This window comes from Etheostoma cragini, chromosome 1 (assembly GCF_013103735.1).
Source record: "Etheostoma cragini isolate CJK2018 chromosome 1, CSU_Ecrag_1.0, whole genome shotgun sequence".
Classification (NCBI taxonomy): Eukaryota; Metazoa; Chordata; class Actinopteri; order Perciformes; family Percidae; genus Etheostoma; species Etheostoma cragini.
Window position 1 is genome coordinate 7,578,895 of NC_048407.1, and position 19,059 is coordinate 7,597,953.

General features: G+C 40.6%; 1 protein-coding gene across 1 annotated transcript; it reads right to left on the reverse strand.

Moving 5' to 3' along the window:
• Window positions 1–2,186: 2,186 nt before the first annotated feature.
• ccnd1 (cyclin D1) lies at window positions 2,187–9,071 on the reverse strand. The gene is made up of 5 exons (XM_034874617.1): window positions 8,469–9,071; window positions 6,864–7,079; window positions 6,005–6,164; window positions 5,267–5,415; window positions 2,187–5,122 (listed from the first exon to the last, which is right to left on the reverse strand). Exons 1-5 carry the CDS (start codon window positions 8,664–8,666, stop codon window positions 4,970–4,972), a joined length of 876 nt encoding a protein of 291 aa, XP_034730508.1. The 5' UTR covers window positions 8,667–9,071; the 3' UTR covers window positions 2,187–4,969.
• Window positions 9,072–19,059: the final 9,988 nt, after the last annotated feature.

Here is a 19,059-nt window from a genome sequence, read left to right on the forward strand (position 1 = left end):
GGAGTTAAAGGCAAAAACACGTTTTACGTCATTGTAGCGCCACCTACTGATCAACATGTGTAATATTTGGTAAATCAGGATGACTACCCACTGTACATCTACCCTGTAAATTTCAAGTAATTCACTTTAGTTTAAGTGGTTAATCTGAACGTTGGCCCATAGGACCCCCTGAACGTAAGGACCCCCTCAGGAGTGGGCCTAGATGGTATCCTTCAAATGTTGTGAAATTTGTTGCCGAGCCTTAGAGGGTCATAGCAAAGCATATTCTAAAGTTTGGCTTTGATAGCATTTATTTTGGCAGAGATATGGCAACGGCAATGTTTTTATAGCTAGCTACATAACTTTGTTTGCGCGTAAGACGCGCAATTTTTATCCTATAAGAAATCTTTATACAACTTTGTGTCAGGTTGGTTTGGAGATGCTATGTGCCAAGTTTCGTGCAGATTCATTACACGGTCTCGGAGGAGTTCGAAAAAGTTGGTTTTCGATAAATCGCGATTTTTCAGGCATAAAAGTCCAGGCGGAAATGGGCGTGGCCTATATCACGAGATTCAGTAGGATCCAGGGAACGCGTGGATGTAAAGTTTTTAAATTTACGATGTACGGTTTGGGAGTTATAGGGCCAGTGTCGGAAGTGGGGCCATTTTTTGCGTCTGAGCGTCCACAGCCCTGCTGTGTGAACCGCGTATCGCCTTGCGATTACCGCGGTGCACGGATCCTCTGGCTTGGACCCCTAATAATGGAGGAAAATCTTAGCGAAAACAATAGGGTTCCACAGCCCTGCTGTGTGAACCGCGTATCGCACTAAATACACATGGTAACGTTAGCTTACTGGCTGGTAGCATGCAGCTAAATACACGGGCTAATGTTAGCTTAGCCTGCAGTTGCTCTTTTCCAAACACCATTGCCAAGAGTTGGAGATGACAGAGAAACAACAGAACTAGAAAATCTATACCTGCTCCCCTTCAGACACGGTGTGGCTACATTCAACCTTATGGAAAAAAATAACAAGGTAAAGAATGTGATCTGCAATTGGACTCCATAGTGTATTCATGTGCACATCTGTAAACTGTATTACATACAAGGTGCATTCAATTGCTGTGAGAAACTCAAACTGTTGCCGCAAAGTAATGTACTAAAATACAAGTGATTGAGTATAAACTGTATCTTTAAGTATCATTAGTGCACAGCCGCAAATGAACAGCCACATCTGGCCCACACACAGCGGCTGAATTAAACAGAGCTGTGGTTTTTGATTGTTTCCTAAATGCTTTTAGAGGATGCAAAGCTAAAAAGGGATATGCATTTTCACATGTATGTGGACATGGTATTAAGTATCTGCTTGCAATATAACATAAAACCTGTCTTCTCACAACTTAAGGAAGTCCAATCTCAACATGAATCATGTCAGAAATGGAAAAAAGGAACATGATGTTGCAGTTCAAAAGCCAACACAGCACTTTCTTTCTTGTGTCTTGTCATTGGCAAAGTGAGCAGATGGGAGACACACAAAGTAAAATAGGTTAGAAATGAAAGATTTCTGCCTTAAAATAATGACAGAAAAAAAATTAGATCTCTGCAGGGTAAACCCGGACAGCTAGCTAGACTATCTGTCCAATCAGAGTTTTTTGTTGCACAACTAAAACACCCTTTGAACTTGCACGTTTCACCAAAACAAGTTCCTTCCTAAGGCTATTTTGCAAAGGCCTGTGGCTCCGTCCAGCGCCTAGCCCTGCTCAAGTGAATGGTTTAAAGAAATGCCAATAAACCAGAGCAGGTTTTTCTCCCATCCAGGAATGATGTTTGGACCAGCCTGACACTCTTCCGCAGCGTTGTGCAGGAAGGTCTGGCAATGAGAGATTAACAGGGATATTCTGCGCATGCGTCAACACACTTTATTTGAACTCAAACGCAGCAATGACTACTCTAGAGTTAATTATACATGCAGATAAATGTTACCAGTTTTGTTTGGTGACTACATTATAGCATCTACTCTCGTGCTTGGAAAGGAAGGATTGAGTGCAACCTTACCATTACATGCCACGGAATCCTAATCACCGCTCAGTACCCAACTGTTTTAGGTAATTTTTTGCAAAAACTAAACTATTTATTTTGTATAACTATACATCTGTGTTCTCAATATCGTCTCTTTGGACAAGAACAAACATCACGTTTTTCAGATTCCATCTAATTCATGTTTTTATTGTGTAGGCGACAAGTTGCAGACAACTGGCATGAAGTAGAACTGGCATCTTCTGCGTGGAATGATTTGTGACAAAAAAAAACAGTCTATGGCTTACCGAGCAAGACACTGATCTATTTACAAACTCAAATCAACTCACTGACGGTTTGAACATGGGAGCAAAAAGCTTTTTTCCTTTTATAAATATAAAAAGGGGAAAGGAAAAAAGGCCACTATGGGCCTAAAGGGGGGATAAAGTCTCTTTCACCGAGACAGCTTAACACTCAACAGAGTTATACATATCCCATTTTCTGTTATGGCACCAGTATGAAAGCATGCCCTGGACTTGCTAGTTCCATGGCGGATGCTTTATCTCAAGCAGGTTGATCAGAGCTAGTAGGCACTGAATCATTACAATAGAATAAGAACTAAACAATTAAAAAAACCTACAAATTTGAGATAGAACTTGACTGTCACATGAGGTATTGTGAATCAAAGCATTTCTGTACATGGTCTCATTTTTCCATTTTTTTTTTTTTTGGAAAGTTCAGAAAATCATATTACGTCATTACAAACAAAAACGATCACATAGAAATCTACATAAAAACAAATGAGGATGTCAATAAAAAAGATTTTCTATGAGAAAATTCAAACCTATAATGGCAGTATATTGACATTTATATGTATAAAAATAAACTAAAATGTAGCAGCAAACAACAGGAGAAAAGCATAATTTTTAATCCATTACGTTTTTTCATGTTTTTCTTTTGTTTTTAACACGTAGCTGGGATTCCTTTTCTATAGCAGCAGAATAAAAGGAGTGTTTCTCTCCTACTCTATAATCAATGTACAATCAGAAACCTAAGGTTCAGGGTTCCTACACAGTTGGCATTCTCAGAAATCAATTCTTTTCCCAGAATTGAATTTGGAGAGAAGCCCCCTGCTCGCACTAATCTGCCCATCGACATACATAAAGCGTACATTAACAGGGTAATGACAACGCTGCCCTCCTGTGTAGGATCCGTGACTTATATTCTACAGCGTAAAGACACCCCCCCCCCTGTTGAGCCGTCACCCTTTTTTGCCACTGTTGCTGTCTTTTCATCCCTTGGTACGCTTGCCAGCGTTGCTCTCCACAAATTGTATTTCCGGCAAGTCCCCAAGAAACGCAGCCGATGTCTTTTAGGTCTGTGCAAAATCTTAGTCTCAACACATTTCTTTTAGCTTTATCCCCCTTCCCAGGGCAGTGTTTGAACTAAGGTGCAACAACGGAGGCAATGCTGTCCTGACGATTTCGAGGCAGGGGTGGAGTTTTAGTTTTTAACAGATATTTCTGATTGACAGTGCTGCTCTGCAGGCAGAAATTAGGCAAGCAGATTTTACAGTAGGTGGAGCCACGGGTTAGTTCTTAAAACTAGAAAATTCTATTTAAGTAATAGAATAAACAATATGTTTTACTATATAAAAATAAAGTATAATTTTAACTCTAAAAACACTTCTTTCCTAGCTTCTGGCTCTGCACACTGAAACAATGTGTCTTAGAATGGAAAAGCAGCTTTGCCTGTATGAAACATCTGATGAACTAAAACTCAAATCTGAGACTTGGCAGCTACAGAAAGCCATTGGCTCTGTGAGACTCATGACAGTTTCAAGCAGCATTCAGTCGTGTTTTGAAAAAGTATTTCTGCCATGATGGTCTATTCTTTTGTCCCATTAGAAGAATCCGATCCAGATCCAACTGTCTGCAGGTGCCGCTCCGACTCTCAATCGGCAAAACACTCCTGCTCAGCCCCGGTTCAATTAAACCTTGTTTAACAAACTTAATCACTGTGATTTGTTTTTTTTTTAGACGACCAGCTGCGCTGACCAAAAGTGCTTTTTTTATAAACAAAGTTGGAATGGTTTAGGTGTAACTACACAGAGAATACATAGACTGTGGATTGCTCTGCTTGGTTGTGCAATGATTTGATCTTCTCAAATGTCATCAAGCTGAAATGGACAAAGAATCACATAGTGTATGTTCAAGCCTTAACATCAGCAGTCCACAGTCACTTGGGTCATAACGACGGAGCGTCTCACTTGGTTTAAAGAAAAAAAAGGTTGAAAAGAAAGAGGTATAAGACTAATTGATAAAGATGTCTAAAATGATATATAATAAAGTGACTAAACATAAGCAAGCAGGGGTATATGAATGTTTGCACTGCAAAAAGACAAACATGGGAGCTTGGACAGAAAGTCTAAAACAGATATAACAATAGAGAAATGAAAACAAAATAGCCTCTTGTCTAACAAAAGTCAGATTTCAGATGAAGACGGACTACAGGGACCTACTGTACATGACACTTTGGGATGTTTTAGTAGGCCAGCTGAGTCTGCGATAATTTAAATATTCCTAGTTTATTATTTAAGGGAATTAGAAATTAATGTCTGTTTTGTGGCTTCAACTCCAGCCCACGCAGATCATCAGGTTCTGGTGTCTTTTCTCTCTTGTACATTTTCTGTAGTGTTCATTTCTTTTCCCAGGAAGGGAGGGGACACTGGCAGGAAATGTGACTTGGGCTTCGTTCCGGGGTGTGGGAGCTCTGTCCAGCTCTGTGGCAGCTGGCGCAGACGGCGGGCATGTGAGTGACATGTCGGCTATGATAGCAGCCCGCCAGGATGGCGGAGGAGGAGGGGAGGACTTAGGTTGGATGAGGAACGCCCCCTCCCCAGCCCGCCCATCACCACCCTCTGTCGACAACATTCCCTCCACCATCAGGTCATTGTGCGGCGCGGCTGGCACCCGTTTCAGATATTGATGTCCCGGACATCTGTGGGGGTGCAGGACAGGTCCACGTCCTCGTCCACGTGTTTGCTTTCTGTGGTGTTGCCGTGCTGCGCCTGTCGCAGGCTGGACTCCAGCAGGGACTCAATCTGCTCCTGGCATGACCTCAAGCAGTCCTGCAATTACCCAATCAACACCCAGTCAGCAACAGCACACTGTTTACATCAAGACCCAACACATGGCTGTTCCACTTTCAAATACTGCTTTTGGAAAAAGGTGTGTGTGTGTGTGTGTGTGTGTGTGCGTGTGCGCGCGCATACCGGGTCACTGCGAATGACCTGCGACAGAAAGTTGGTAAGGTTCTGGGAGGACAGCGAGGGGTCCTGGCTCTTCAGGTAGAGACCTTGGACGGCCGCCACCACGCTGCCTGCCGCCACCATGGACGGAGGACTGGCAATGAAGTTGACATCTGTGGAAAACAGCACACACAACTGTTACAAGATAGAATATCTACAGTCCAGTTTGACAAGGATTGTTAAACTACACAGCATCTACTCTCCTATCCTAATCCATGTTGATTGTTGTTAAATTTAAATATCAGAAAGTGACTACACAGCAGAAAGATCAGTGCCTACATCTTCTAACAGAAAAGCATATGCCCCTTTGAACCTTCAACATTTACTTATTTATTAAATAAATAATGATAACATGGCTGCAATGGTCAGAAAAACAAAAGTAGAAACTCTGTCAAAGAGAGCAAACCAGTAATGATTTAATCTACATAAAAGTCCTCAATTTTAAATCAGTCCCGTCTTAAAACCTGAGACAGAAAAATAAATACAGAGGATTAAGGAATATTACATAAAATAATAAATATACAGATGATAAAATGCAGGTCATAGCACAACATACTCAAACAGAACAAGAAGTAAAAATGTTAGCTATATTGAAAATGAAAAAAAAGTATCAGTGGATACTGTATATCTACATGACAAATAAATTTTTGTCATAATTCTCTTAGCGAGTGTAGACAGAAGAAGATGCGATTGGTGTCCTACCTGTAGCACAGAGAGCCACGAAGGTCTGCGCGTGTTTCCTAAGGATCTGCTTAGTGGACGGGTAGATCTTCAGCTTGGACAGGAAGTGCTCGATGAAGTCGTGCGGTGTGACTGAAGCCAGATCCCATTTCAGCTTGTTGAGAACCAGCAGCTCCATTTGCTGTGGACGGACCAGACGAGAGTTATTCACTCAAACTGACCACTTACTTACAGAGAAGATGTGCCCCATACAATGCAATGGTATCATATCCCTGGCAATTTAAGTTGTAGGTTTTCAGCTTTTATGGTCAAAATACTCTATTTTATTATGTTCCTATGCAATTATAGTAGTAGCTTATAGTATTTTACCTAGAAACAAATACTACATATACTTGTATGTTTGTGTGTTTTACTCAACATGATTACAATGTTAATAAATTTCCCAAACGCCAGCTGTCTCCATTATAGTGGGGAAAGAGCTGCATATACAGTAAATGTCACAGCAAACAAAAGAACTGTGGGTGGCTGTTCAGTTTGCCATTGCCAACAGCCGGCCCCTCTGTCTAACGCCCACTAGGTGTCTCTGTGGATCAGGGTTTTCTTGGCAGTCACCGAGACCATTCATGAAATCAGAGAGGCCTTCAAGTCACCATGGGAAAGTCATATGCAGCCATTCAGACACTGCTGCACCGACTTTGTTATTTCAACCCCCCAAAAAAGTTATGACTTTTGTATGCAAAATTTATATTTCTAAACCACGGTGACACTGACAAACCAGATGAACTGCCTCAGTGTTACAGCCACGTGGTCTGCAGTAGCCTACATGCTGCTCATGTACTGTATGTGTTATCCAACATCCATGTCTGCACAAGTCATTTACCAGCAGGTCTCCGGGCTGGACAGAGTTGTCCGTGTAGATACAGAGTTTCTCCGCTGTTAAGGGCACCGTTTCCTTCATCTTGGATGCTAGAAACATGCATGTAGCTCCCAGCAGCTGGAGTCTTGTTTTCCTGGTGGCCTCTACTGATAAAAATCTGTCCAAATAGTTCATAGCCAGCGGAAAAACCTCCTCCTCACATTTCTGTTCCTCGCAGACCTGGGAGGTGAAAAAAGCACTTAGAAGATGCTGGAAGGAAACTTCCCCATTCACATGCATTGTTAAGTCTGTGGCCCACTAGCTCGGTCTTATTTTGTGCACAGCAGAACATTCAAAATTCAATAGATCCACAATCAACCGGAAATAAAAAAAGAAAAAAAAGGAATTAAACATTGTGGGCATCTAATTCACTTGAGTTTAGAGTTTAAATATCCTATTTGACACGCTATTTAAAGCAAACTCAGTTTAGGCTACATCCAAACCTAAAACATAAGTCCACATTTAATAATAGCCTAGGCCCGGATAAGACTTTTACAGTATGGCCTACTGAAAACAGTCAGGAATTAGTGTGTAGTCAATTCAGACTGAGACACAAAGGTGGCGTCGATGCAAGTTTCACTCCGCAATTTCAACTTCGTCATCTTTTCATAAAATATTTATAAATATTTAAAAATTATCAGCGTGGTTACAATTGTCATGTAAATGATCCTCATCGAATGTCTGATCGGATAAGAGTAAAATGGGTCGAATTCTGACAAGCATGAATTTAAAATAAATTTATTTCTTACACTGGTCTTATTCACGTGAAGGCGAGACTTCCCCCTCGGCTCTCCCATGCACACTTTCAGAAATTAATACAAAATATAAAACCACAAAGAATTCAATTCAAAAGTTCATGTTAATGTTATGAAACTTCCAGTCTATCAAATCCGACTGTTAAAATGCATTTAATGTTTTCGCACTTTTACAAAATGTTATTTTTTCTTAGCGAGCTCACAGACAGGAGGGACTCATGTGAAGCTAAACTAACTTTTCCATCTCATCTCGCAGTCCAACAAGCTGTCGCAGTCTGTAGGTCCCCATCGTATGATAGAAGCATTTCTGGCACATTTAACCCAGTTACTGTCATTGCTGCTGATGCTATAGAGTTTTAATGATATCAAAATCCTTCTCATTTAGGCTACGACAACAAAGATGGCGTAATATGCTACTGGCACGGGCCAGACTGCATACGTGTACATTGCTTTTATTTGGGAATATTTTCCCCATGTGATTACATTTCATAACCTTCTGGAATATGGAGCCTACGCTAAGACATAGGCTATTCAATAAAATGTATTCATGGAGGAATCTCAGTGCAGTCTGTGGCTAGCCTAAATCTCCTCTTATAGCCTACGGACCACCCAGCACTCATGAGGACAGACTTTTCAGAGCGTTTATGTAACAGGCAAAGTGAATTAACAGACTTAACACTAATAGCCTACATCATGTTTAAGCGAAGGCTATGCTATAGGCTATAACAGATACGCTAGCGGTTGGCGTCCCCAACAAGTCAGCAGCGGAACTCAGACACCTTTAAGTTGAAAGTTGAAGTGAAGTAAAACCCACCTCTAACATCCAGGTGGCAACTATTTTCCTCATTTTGGGTACAATTTCTTTCTGAACACACTTGAAGTAGTTTGGTGATGGTAGGTAGTTTTCCTCTGCCTTCAGCATGGTGTGCAGAACTCGGTCGTTGAGCAGGTTAACGTCCTGGTAGGCTCTCCGGATGGAGTCCACCTCGCAGCACAGCAGCTGGTCACCCATTGCTCACGTTAACGTTACTTCTGTAGGCTACCTAATTAATTAATATTATTATCAGCGTTGTTGTAATTTTTAGTAGCCTATCACCCTGTTAAATATCACTGTATTAGACTAGGCTACTGAACAAACAGGCCACAGCAGACAGAAGGCTACAGTCCGGTAAATTTTAAATCACTTTCTTCTTGCTGCTGCTGCTGCGTGCTGTTGCTTCTCCGATGTGCGCGAGCCCTCTGAAGCACGGAACGCTTCTCCCTTCGAGACAAAAACCCCTGCCTCGCGCTCACCAAGCACGCACACGTACGGGCATACACAATCACAAAGTTTATCGGCAAGCGCGCGGAAGAGGAGGAGGTGGTGGGGTGGGTGCGCACGATGACGTCAGCTGTTGTTAGGAGAGAGGGGGGGGGGGGCGATCAAAGAGACAAGCAGGCTGCTAGGGAGCGCGCGAGGAAGGGATTCTATTATATACATATATTTAAGCAAAGATAGAGAGGGAGGATCCCCGCCTCTTCCCCCTACTCCTACGCCTTGTAGCTTCTGAGGAGGAGTTGGGAGGTCCGGGGCCGAGTCTGGGGGAAGTCTGTCCCCGTTGCAGGAGAGCTGCCCGGGAGGTTGGCAGCTTGGCGTCGGTAGGGGGCGATAACGGTTTGCCCCTTCCTCCTCTGTCTCTTCCCTAGACTCAATGAAAGCAGAAGGTCTCTCAAACTGCGGTGAACATGAGGCGAGCACATGGGACAATAGTGCAGTCTCAAGCACACAGTAGGCTACTGCTTTATTTATCTCCATTTCCAATTCCTACTCCAAATTACACAGGTGATATAGGCTAATACCCATCTCTGTAAAAAAACCTTCTTATTGGCTACTAAAGCCGTTTCTACATGTAGGCTAAAATATCTGTAAATCATACATTATTAATTGAGTTAGATTATTAAAAGTAAAACTGACAACATAAACCTCCCCATGTAACTTTCTTTAGACTGATTCAAATGGGAGTCTGAAGTCTGAATTGTGCTTGAGGACTGGTGAGTCAACATCGGTAAATGGGAACCCCAGTGTGTGTGTGTGTTTGTGTGTTTGTGTGTGTGTGTGTGTGTGTGTGTGTGTGTGTGTGTGTTAGTAAAAAATGACCAGTTCATATTAATTAAAAACAAAAGACAAGCTGAAGAATGAAGTAAGACTGGAGTGTAAATAGTAAAGTTTAAAGGTTTTCTCTAAAACAGACTCACACACACACACACACACACACACACACACACACACACACACACACACACACACACAAACGGGAGGAGACTGGAGTTGCACCAATAGGAGGAATTGCTGTTACTAGGCAGATGTCGACGTAACTTATAATGTGGGGAAAAGTTCATTGCACTGGAAAAGTTGACATTGTTGTTGATGACCCTATCAAAGTCCTTTCAGGGAGTCCCTTCACATAGGCTAATCAAATGGGCATAATCTATTGACAGCACTGCTGTCTATCTATAATCTATGCTGCTTTATTTGAGACTGAAGAGAGGAAAGCAGGAGCCATATTTTGACATTTACAACTTGATACAAAGTACATTAATCAGGCCCTAGCCAGTTGCTCAAGATAAAAACAGTATTTAGTTTTAAGTGTACATTTTAATCTACTTTCAATATGAATTGGAACTTTTCACATTCCTGGAATTCCTCTCTGGGCTATTGACTTGACTACCGTAATGCCTGAAGAGGGTTGCACCTCTGTGTCGAGCCTGGAGTCACATCAGCACACTTCATTACTTCATAACTGTTGTTTTTGTGAGGGATCAAAAATACAAAAAATGTTTATTTACCGTGCCTCTGCAACTGAGTAAACTGTTTACCTTCTGTTTACCTTCACTTTCACTTTATGTTTGGATACAATAGAATAGAACAGAATAGTTAATCTTAACAGTTGTGTAATGGTTCACTTAAATGTTTCACATTAACAATTTTTTTACGTTTGTTATGAGATTTTCTCTTTACAACCAAATCTCCCATCAATTTGATTAAAATAAAACAGTTTATAATAAATAATTCAGTCAGGCTTTTCCCACCATAAGCTATTTGGATTGTCTAATACATTTTTATATATTTAGTATCACTTAGGTATTGTATTTATAGCGTGTGCATGTCATAACAAGCCAGGAGGGAAACTTTTTTAACTTCTTATTTTATTTAGTTGTTTTAACACTTTGCAAATGAAAAAGTGTTAAAACAAAATGTAAATCCTGCAGACACAGAGAGTTGGAAAAGCAAACACTAATTCTGATCCACTTCATACATGACTTTTCTAAATGACCTGTCTTGTCTTCCCTGTCCCTCTCATGCACAGACAGATACTGTAAAGGTGTCCTATGGGGAAACAAAGGGAGCTGGAGCATGTGACTTTTGCAGTGAGGCTCTTTTAGCAGCTTTATGGTAACAGGGGAAGGAAGTGTTTAAAGGGACAGAGAGAGTTGAAGTGAAACCAGCAGGGCACAGACTGGTTCAGACTACTGACTGGATACCACAGAGCCCACGCCTGGAAAAGAAAGGACATGTCAACTTTGTGATTCACTACACCAAAGCCATTCCTTTTGGCCCTGCTTTCCATTCACTTAGAATTTTCATTGCTTCCTAAACACATCCAAACTGATTTTAACCACATTTTTAATTTATATGCCTTCACGGGTTAAATCTCATACTTGAATATGATGCTGATTTCTTTTTTTTAATTCAGGCTCTTGGTGAGAAAAATAGATATTAATACTTGTAGTGCAGGTGGTTGTAGAAATGTGATTACATCCCATACATGCACCAAGAAAGGAAAAGGAAGGATAGAAGAATAAAAGTCTACAGCCATGCCAATAGCAATATGAGCCTCTACTTATGCACAGCGGCCCTTTAGCAGTCACCTTAGTTTAGCTCACATCTGCTAAACAAAAAATCAGACAGATGGGAATTTCTGTGAGAAATTGTATGTGTTTATAAACTATTAGAAAATTTGAAATTGAACATAATTGTACCATTGGACCATCAAAATTATTCAAATTCATCATGTGGGAAATATGAATATCTACAAAGATATTTCTGTCAGGACCAAAGTGGTGGATGGACCAACTGACAGACCAACCTTGCGTGTGTGGCTTAATTTATTTACTGTGGTTGTGATCACATATAATCAGATAAAGGTGTTTACATGACAATTTCAGAAGTTGCATCCTGGTCTTAAACCAAGATAAGGAGTTTTTCTGCATTTAAACTTTTATCATCTGAACTGAACAACGCCTAACCATCAGAAAAGGGCTGTAACATGCACACTTGTTATATCTTGTTGCACACATTGTTTACAAGCTAATACTTAAGTTAATGGTTGATTTAAGAGTTAATACCTTACTTATTTTCTCTTTGACTGTACAGCGATAGGTTTTCAGTCGCAGTACCAGCGGTCTGTGGACTATAAAGCACACATTTCACATTCATTTATTTTCTAACTCTTAGTATGTTATTTTGTGACTTGAATGAGAATGTAAAATTGTCCTGTGTGTTTGTTTGCGTGAAAAAAAATAGTTTTCTCAGTCAGCCATTCATTCACTCCATTTCCCAGGAGTGAATTTCATTCATTCTGTGTTTGGTTGGTATGTGTGAGTGCTCACTCATCTCCCCCTATGACTAATAAGACCCCCCCCCCCACACACACACACATATATTGACTCATTCATGTAAATGTGCAGTTAGATAGAAGCCATCTGACTGTATGCATGCCTGGCATTCCTGCATTTTCCAACAACCAGGGTTCCCTTGGCTATTTGATCTTGCTAATTCATTTGCCTTGTTTTTCATACAAGTGTACATAAGGATAGAAGGATATATTCTACAATATTCCAAGCTATTCTTCAATTAACTCCAAGCTTCAATACCTAAAACCTGTGTGTGTGTGTGTGTGTGTGTGAGAGAGAGTTTTGCAGGAAGTTAAAGTGTTGACATTTGTCTTCACCCTCATTATTATGTCCAGCTTTGAAGTCCTGATGCCTCTTCATATTCTAAATATGACCTCCAACAACAATAACACACACACACACACACACACACACACACATCTGTGTGAGGGCTTCCCTTCCTCCAGAAGGACTGAGTGAAAGAGTGAAGGCAAAGAAAGAGGGTTCTTGTGAATGAAGCTCCTTTCTCTGCTGAGGGCAGCTCCACAATGACCCTGTAAAGATGGATAAGGAGATTGTCTTGTGAAGTGATCCGCGAACACAGATAGGCAGGGGTCAATCCGGGAGTGTGTTTGTGTGTGTGTGTGTGTCCTGCACCACAACTGACCTAACAGCACCTCTGGTCTAGCTAGATGGGTGGGTGCTATAGGGCCAAGGGCAAGGATAAGAGGAAAAGAAACCCGACACAATGAGTCAGTAGGAGTTTGATAGGGGGTGGGGTGGTTTGGAATGCATACATCCCATATTACACACAATTTAGTCTACAGGGATGCTGCTTTGATAAGTGTCAGTGAATGAAACATACTAGGGTTTGACTAGCTAACAGTTGACATGCAGTTTACTCAGGGGCTCCACACAGGCTGAGTATGGCTCCAATATGTGCCTCAATGAGGCTTTCAACCTACACTTTCATCTTCATCTGACATTTCCATCCGCCATTTCTATCTGTATCAGTATAAAATAATATATTAATTAATCCATCCTTTAGCAAATGTGTGTTACATTTGCATGTTAAGATGTTCATCCTAGCTCTCAGGTAGGTGTTTTCTCTTTTGGCACACAAGGAGGGATGTGTTTTGTGTTTCTGTGGATTAAATGAAACAAACAGGATAGTTACCATGAGCAGCCGTAGCCATCATGGGTGAGTGGGATACAGGACACTGAAAATACAAGGCCTCATTATCACATCAACACTATTATCACAGTCCCTTAAATGACGGGTAGGGCCCTTTACAACATTTAGCTCATCTGAATGTGAACTCATTGGATTGTACATATGTAAATTAATGCAAGGGTTTTATGTAAAATGAAACATGCAGACCCACACTGTCTGACTTGGTTGATCTTTGAAGTGGAGTTTGTACTGTAAAGTTAAAAAAGTTGCATCAGCAGATAGCATGGATGGATATCATGATTAATTGTGGTTTAAGTTTATTAAAATCACTGAGTTTTTATATTGTAAACGTTAATAATGATGAAATACGTTTGCCACTCCTCAACTTTATTTCCATGAGGAGACGAGATGGCACCACCATCATTAATCACTAACTCAAGATGTCAACGTGATATCGCTGGCATCCTCTCCCTGGCAGAAAATGGTCCCAGTTGACCCCAAAAACGTCAACTTGTGTATGAGGTGGACGGCCAGATGGTGACGTTTTTTCCACTGGTAATTTATTTATTTCAGGTTTATTTATCAGGGACAATGCACACTAATACTACCATCCATCCATCCATCCATCTTTGTCCGCTTCTCACCCTATCTCTAAGGGAGACGCCAGCACCCCTCCTAAGGAAACCCATTTCAGCCGCTTATACCCTGGATCTCGTTCTTTTGGTCATGACCCAGTCTTCATGACCATAGATGAGGGTAGGAACGAAAACTGACTGGTAGATCCAGAGCTTTGCCTTCTGGCATAGCTCTCTTTTCATAACAAAGGAGCCATAAATTAAATGTTATACCGCACCTGCTGCTCCATTTCTGCAACCAATGTCCCGCTCCATTGTCCCCTCAGTCGCGAATAAGACCCCAAGGTATTTAAACTCCTTGATTAATAATACATAAAAGTAAAATGTGCCAGAATTAGCCTGGCAGCTTTATGTCCGTTAGCCTTCCTAACACTTCCTTTTTGTTCTAAACTCTGGTGGATTTATGAGGAATATGGTCAACTGCCCCTCAGGTTTCTGCAGGATAAATTCAGACAGCTAACCCTTCAGAAATAGACCTTTTAAACCTCTTTTAGACCTTTTTGTTTAACCAGAAACAGCTCTGAGGTTGCTAGCGCTAAACCCACTAGACTACATGTAAGAAACAATGCATTTAGCATGTTTTATGTGTTTATTTTAACCAGAACTAGAGTTGTGAGAGTTGTAAAAGTGGAAAGACGACCCAAAACAGGTTTTCATAGTGTTGTTTTGTTTTGCTTTGAATAAAGTGTATTTTACAATGCTAACATTATTGTTTATTCATTGTCTGGTTGGTTTAGTGAACACAATTTTGCGGATGTTTTTATGTTTAAAAAAGGATCTTACTCTTTAACAGAAAGGTCGACCTCCTTAGAAATCCTTTCCATAATGTTGTCAGACACTTAGAATATTAATCCGAGCCTGTCAGTGGAAAAAAAACAGCACTTTAGTGAAGGTAAATACAAGCTGGACAATTTCCCTATTAACTTACACTGTAGCTTGTTTCGCCGCTGCCAACTGCAGCGTTCACACTTAATACTGGACCAATGTCAAAGATTGTTGTTCCCATCAGTTGCTTAGACACAAAAACATGGGAAAATAGGGTCCAGGTTGAAAAAAACGTCAGTTACCTTTTAAGGTGAGTGATGCTACTACCTTTGATATGATGGAGTTTCTCTGTGCTCACAGACCGAAAGCCTCAACTTAAAAAAAAAACGTATTTATAAAGTTGTCTTGTGTGTTTCATTAATGTTTTTAACTAAATTCTTAAAGACTTTCACCTGTCTGGTTTGAGTCGGAATGTTTAGTGTCTTCAAGGGATTTACAGACCTTGGAAAAGGAGCTAAAAGGAGAAAACAAGACCAGAAAGTAAAATTCTGACCACATATGGTTTTTGCAAGAAAACCATCTCAAAACAGCTCCAAACATGCCCAGTCTTTGGTTTCAGGGAGTGTCTTTGCCTGGAAAATGACTGCTTCATGTTGGACCCTGTCCATGTTATTTGCATAGTATTTACATAGATTTAGCATTATGCCTTCAAGAATTTCTATAACCATTCAGACAGATCTTCATCAAATCACCTGGAGCACTTCACAACAACATGGGAAACCCCCAAACTCGTGCCCATGATCATTTAACTATTTCATGTAACTTGGTATCATGGAAAATATGGTCAGTCACTTTTTTTGTCAGCGCAGTAGATTTGTTGATGACATTTTTGTTTTTGTACCACACAGGAAATCTACACACAAAACCAATGAGGGGACTAATTTCAATTCAATTCAATTTTATTTATAGCATCAATTCATAACAAGAGTTATCTCGAGACACTTTACAGATAGAGTAGGTCTAGACCACACTCCAGAATTTACAAGGACCCATCAGTTCTAGTAGTTTCCTCCAGAGCAAGCAACAGTGCGACAGTGGTGAGGGAAAACTTCCTTTTAGGCAGAAACCTCGGACAGAACCAGGCTCTCTGTAGGCAGTGTCTGACAGGCGGGTTGGGGTTCAAATGAAGAGTGGCAATAACAGTCACAAAAAAATAGTAGTTTGTAGTAGTTCTTTGTAATGTTAACATGTTTGTTGTTGAACCATCCCTTTACTGATATAACAGCAGTGCACTGCCTGGCTGCCTTATCAAGCAGTTGGGCCAGAAAAGCTCTAAGTAAATTTGTTCGCTGAGTAATGCTTCCTTTTTCCTCTAAATGTACCCAGATATGCAGATTTGGAGCTGATAAGGACACACTGCTGCGACGGCCCTGGGCTGAAGGTGTGCTCTGTAAATATCACATATCGGCTGTAAAAAAACAGTCACATGCCATTTCACTTCAGGTATGTGAGTAACGTATTTACATATAAAGTATTTATTTTTGTAATATAAAGTATTTACTCTAAAGTACCTTGGGTTTCATTAAATGTGCTATTTTAATAAAAAGTTATATATATATATATATATAAACAAAAAAAGTTATTATTATGTTGCTACAACAATCTCTTGATGCTTTGGCTCGTGACAAAGTGACAGTAATACCTGGTTTATCTTATCTTAAAGATCTCTATCTTTATGATACATCCAAAGTAGGCTAAGTAACTGTGTGCAACACTTGAAATGCAACAATGGATCTGTAATCAATTATCTTATTGTAAATTGATGATTTTCTGTCTGAGCAAAATGTTCATTGTAACCAGGGGCGGATATAGTCATTTTGAGGCCTAAAGCAAACACAGGCATGGGGCCCTCCACAACCCTTGTTCTCCCCCTTTTCAGTCCTTATTTATCTGAGAAAGACGTGCTCTCTGTTTGACAGCTGTTTTGGCCAAAGTTTTGGATCATCTTCAATCATAACACATTGATTAGGGTGACTGCTACTCACGGGATCTAGTTGCTGATTATTATGTGTGTCATTGCCATAGTTATCATCATGAACAGTGAAAGCAGCAGTTCCGTAACCATCTCCGATCGAAGGATCCTGTAAGGTTGTCTTGTATGTAGCCCCCGCATCGCTAGAGCAACGTGGGCTGACACTACTCTTCATCAGTGTTAGCATTGCTAGAGCAACCTGGGCTGACACTGCCGGTGGGTAGCTCCTCTTCATCAGTGTTAGCATGGCTAGCGCAAGCACCGGCTTCTTGCTACTCTTTAGTAACGTTAATGTTAGTGTTGTCACAAAGGTTGTTACCTTTGGAAGTTTTGCTAAAAACGTTCTGCTTTCTTCCCTCTTCTTCCTTTTTTTAGAACCACTTCGGTAGCTTACCTTCATTTTTAAACCGTCTGTAGCCTCCAGCTTAGCGCATGCTGAGCTATTTGTTTACAAACACACGCAGATGCGCAGTAGGATAATGGAATAGTCAAATGTAGTGGGGATTGGGGGGAGTTTCTCATCATGAATTAAACCATCGGATAGCACTTTAGCGTATCAATGTTTAGAGATATAATGAATTGGTGAAAAGTAAGACAACAAATCGTAACCATAAGTTTATGAGGCGTTTTACGGGGCCCTTGGTAGCTTGGGGCCCAAGGCAATTGCCTACCTTTGCCTAATGGTAAGTCCGTCTCTGATTGTAACTATGACCTCCCGATAACAATTACTCAGTAATACAGCATGTAAAGAAAATATCTTTATGACATCAGGTGTGGTAAAAACACAACTTTAGTTTACTTTAGTCCAAAGTGGTTGCTAGAATCAAAACGACCTGAAATTTACATATCCACTTTAATGGAAAATTAAAGCTGAAGTTAGCTTCCCATGAACAGTGTTGTTTTTTGCAGTGGAGCGACTGATTGTCAGTTTTTGACCTGTGCCCATGGAGGGCCAATGTTATTTTGCTTGTGTTCCACCAGCACATAGTGTACAGCACTACACAGCAGGTGGAAGTGGTCGGCCACCGTCAGTGACAAACAGTAGAGTCATTTTATAAACATGCATATGTGCACAAACCTAATATTAAAGCTAGCATTAGCTAACATGGCTACTGTCAGGGTGCGATTTTCCTGGGGGGATGTGTGGGATTGCCCCCTTTCTGGTCTACAAATCATTTACTTAAAGTGATAAATGTTACTTGACCAATAATATTTAACCCCCCCCCCACAAACATATGTATATACACATGCAATAAGTGAAAAACAAATAGTATTATAGTCATATATATATAATAAGTAGTATTGTCTGGCTTTCTCAAAATAAGTGGCTAATTTATATGTTTCATATGTGAACAGCCATCTCAATCTTTAAGTATCCTCCATATTTAGAAAATCAATATCTGTTTTTATCTTACATTACAAAGAATTACGCTGTTCACAATAAATAAATGGGGCAACGCCCGCGAGCTAGTTTGGCACACACACACACACCTCACTCCCCGTATAATTTACAAAACACCCCACCTCAAGTTGGCGGTATATTTAAGCTGCACAATTTCCCATCTCTCTGCCTTGTCAATGCTTCTGCTGCCATGCACCTGTATCGCGTCTAGCTGTTAGCCCCACCACCACTCCAGCATCCACCTGCAGGCTCCGGCCAGGGGGAAGCTACATATCATCACCCCCGATATCTCATGTAAATCCATACTGTGAAGGTTGGAGTCTGGCCGCAAAACACAATTTTCTGCTTTTATAATAAACATTTCTAATGTGAATTCTCTGACTGAAATACATATAAGGGTGAGTCAGCAACATGACGTTTGGTTGAGTCAATCAAGTATCTAGTTGATATGACTTCAAGCTACCAAACACAGTAGCCAGGAGATGTCGGCAGAAGATTTATTTTATTTTGATAAAGACAATGCACATTAATCAACATTTCTGCACCAGTCCTAGCATACATACATGTCTTTATGGTGGGAGGAAACCAGAGCACCCGGAGGAAACCCACGCAGACACGGTGAGAAAGTAGATAAATAGATGGATAGATAGATAGATAGATAGATAGATAATTCAATTCAATTCAATTCAATTCAATTCAATTCAATTCAATTCAATTTTATTTATAGTATCAATTCATAACAAG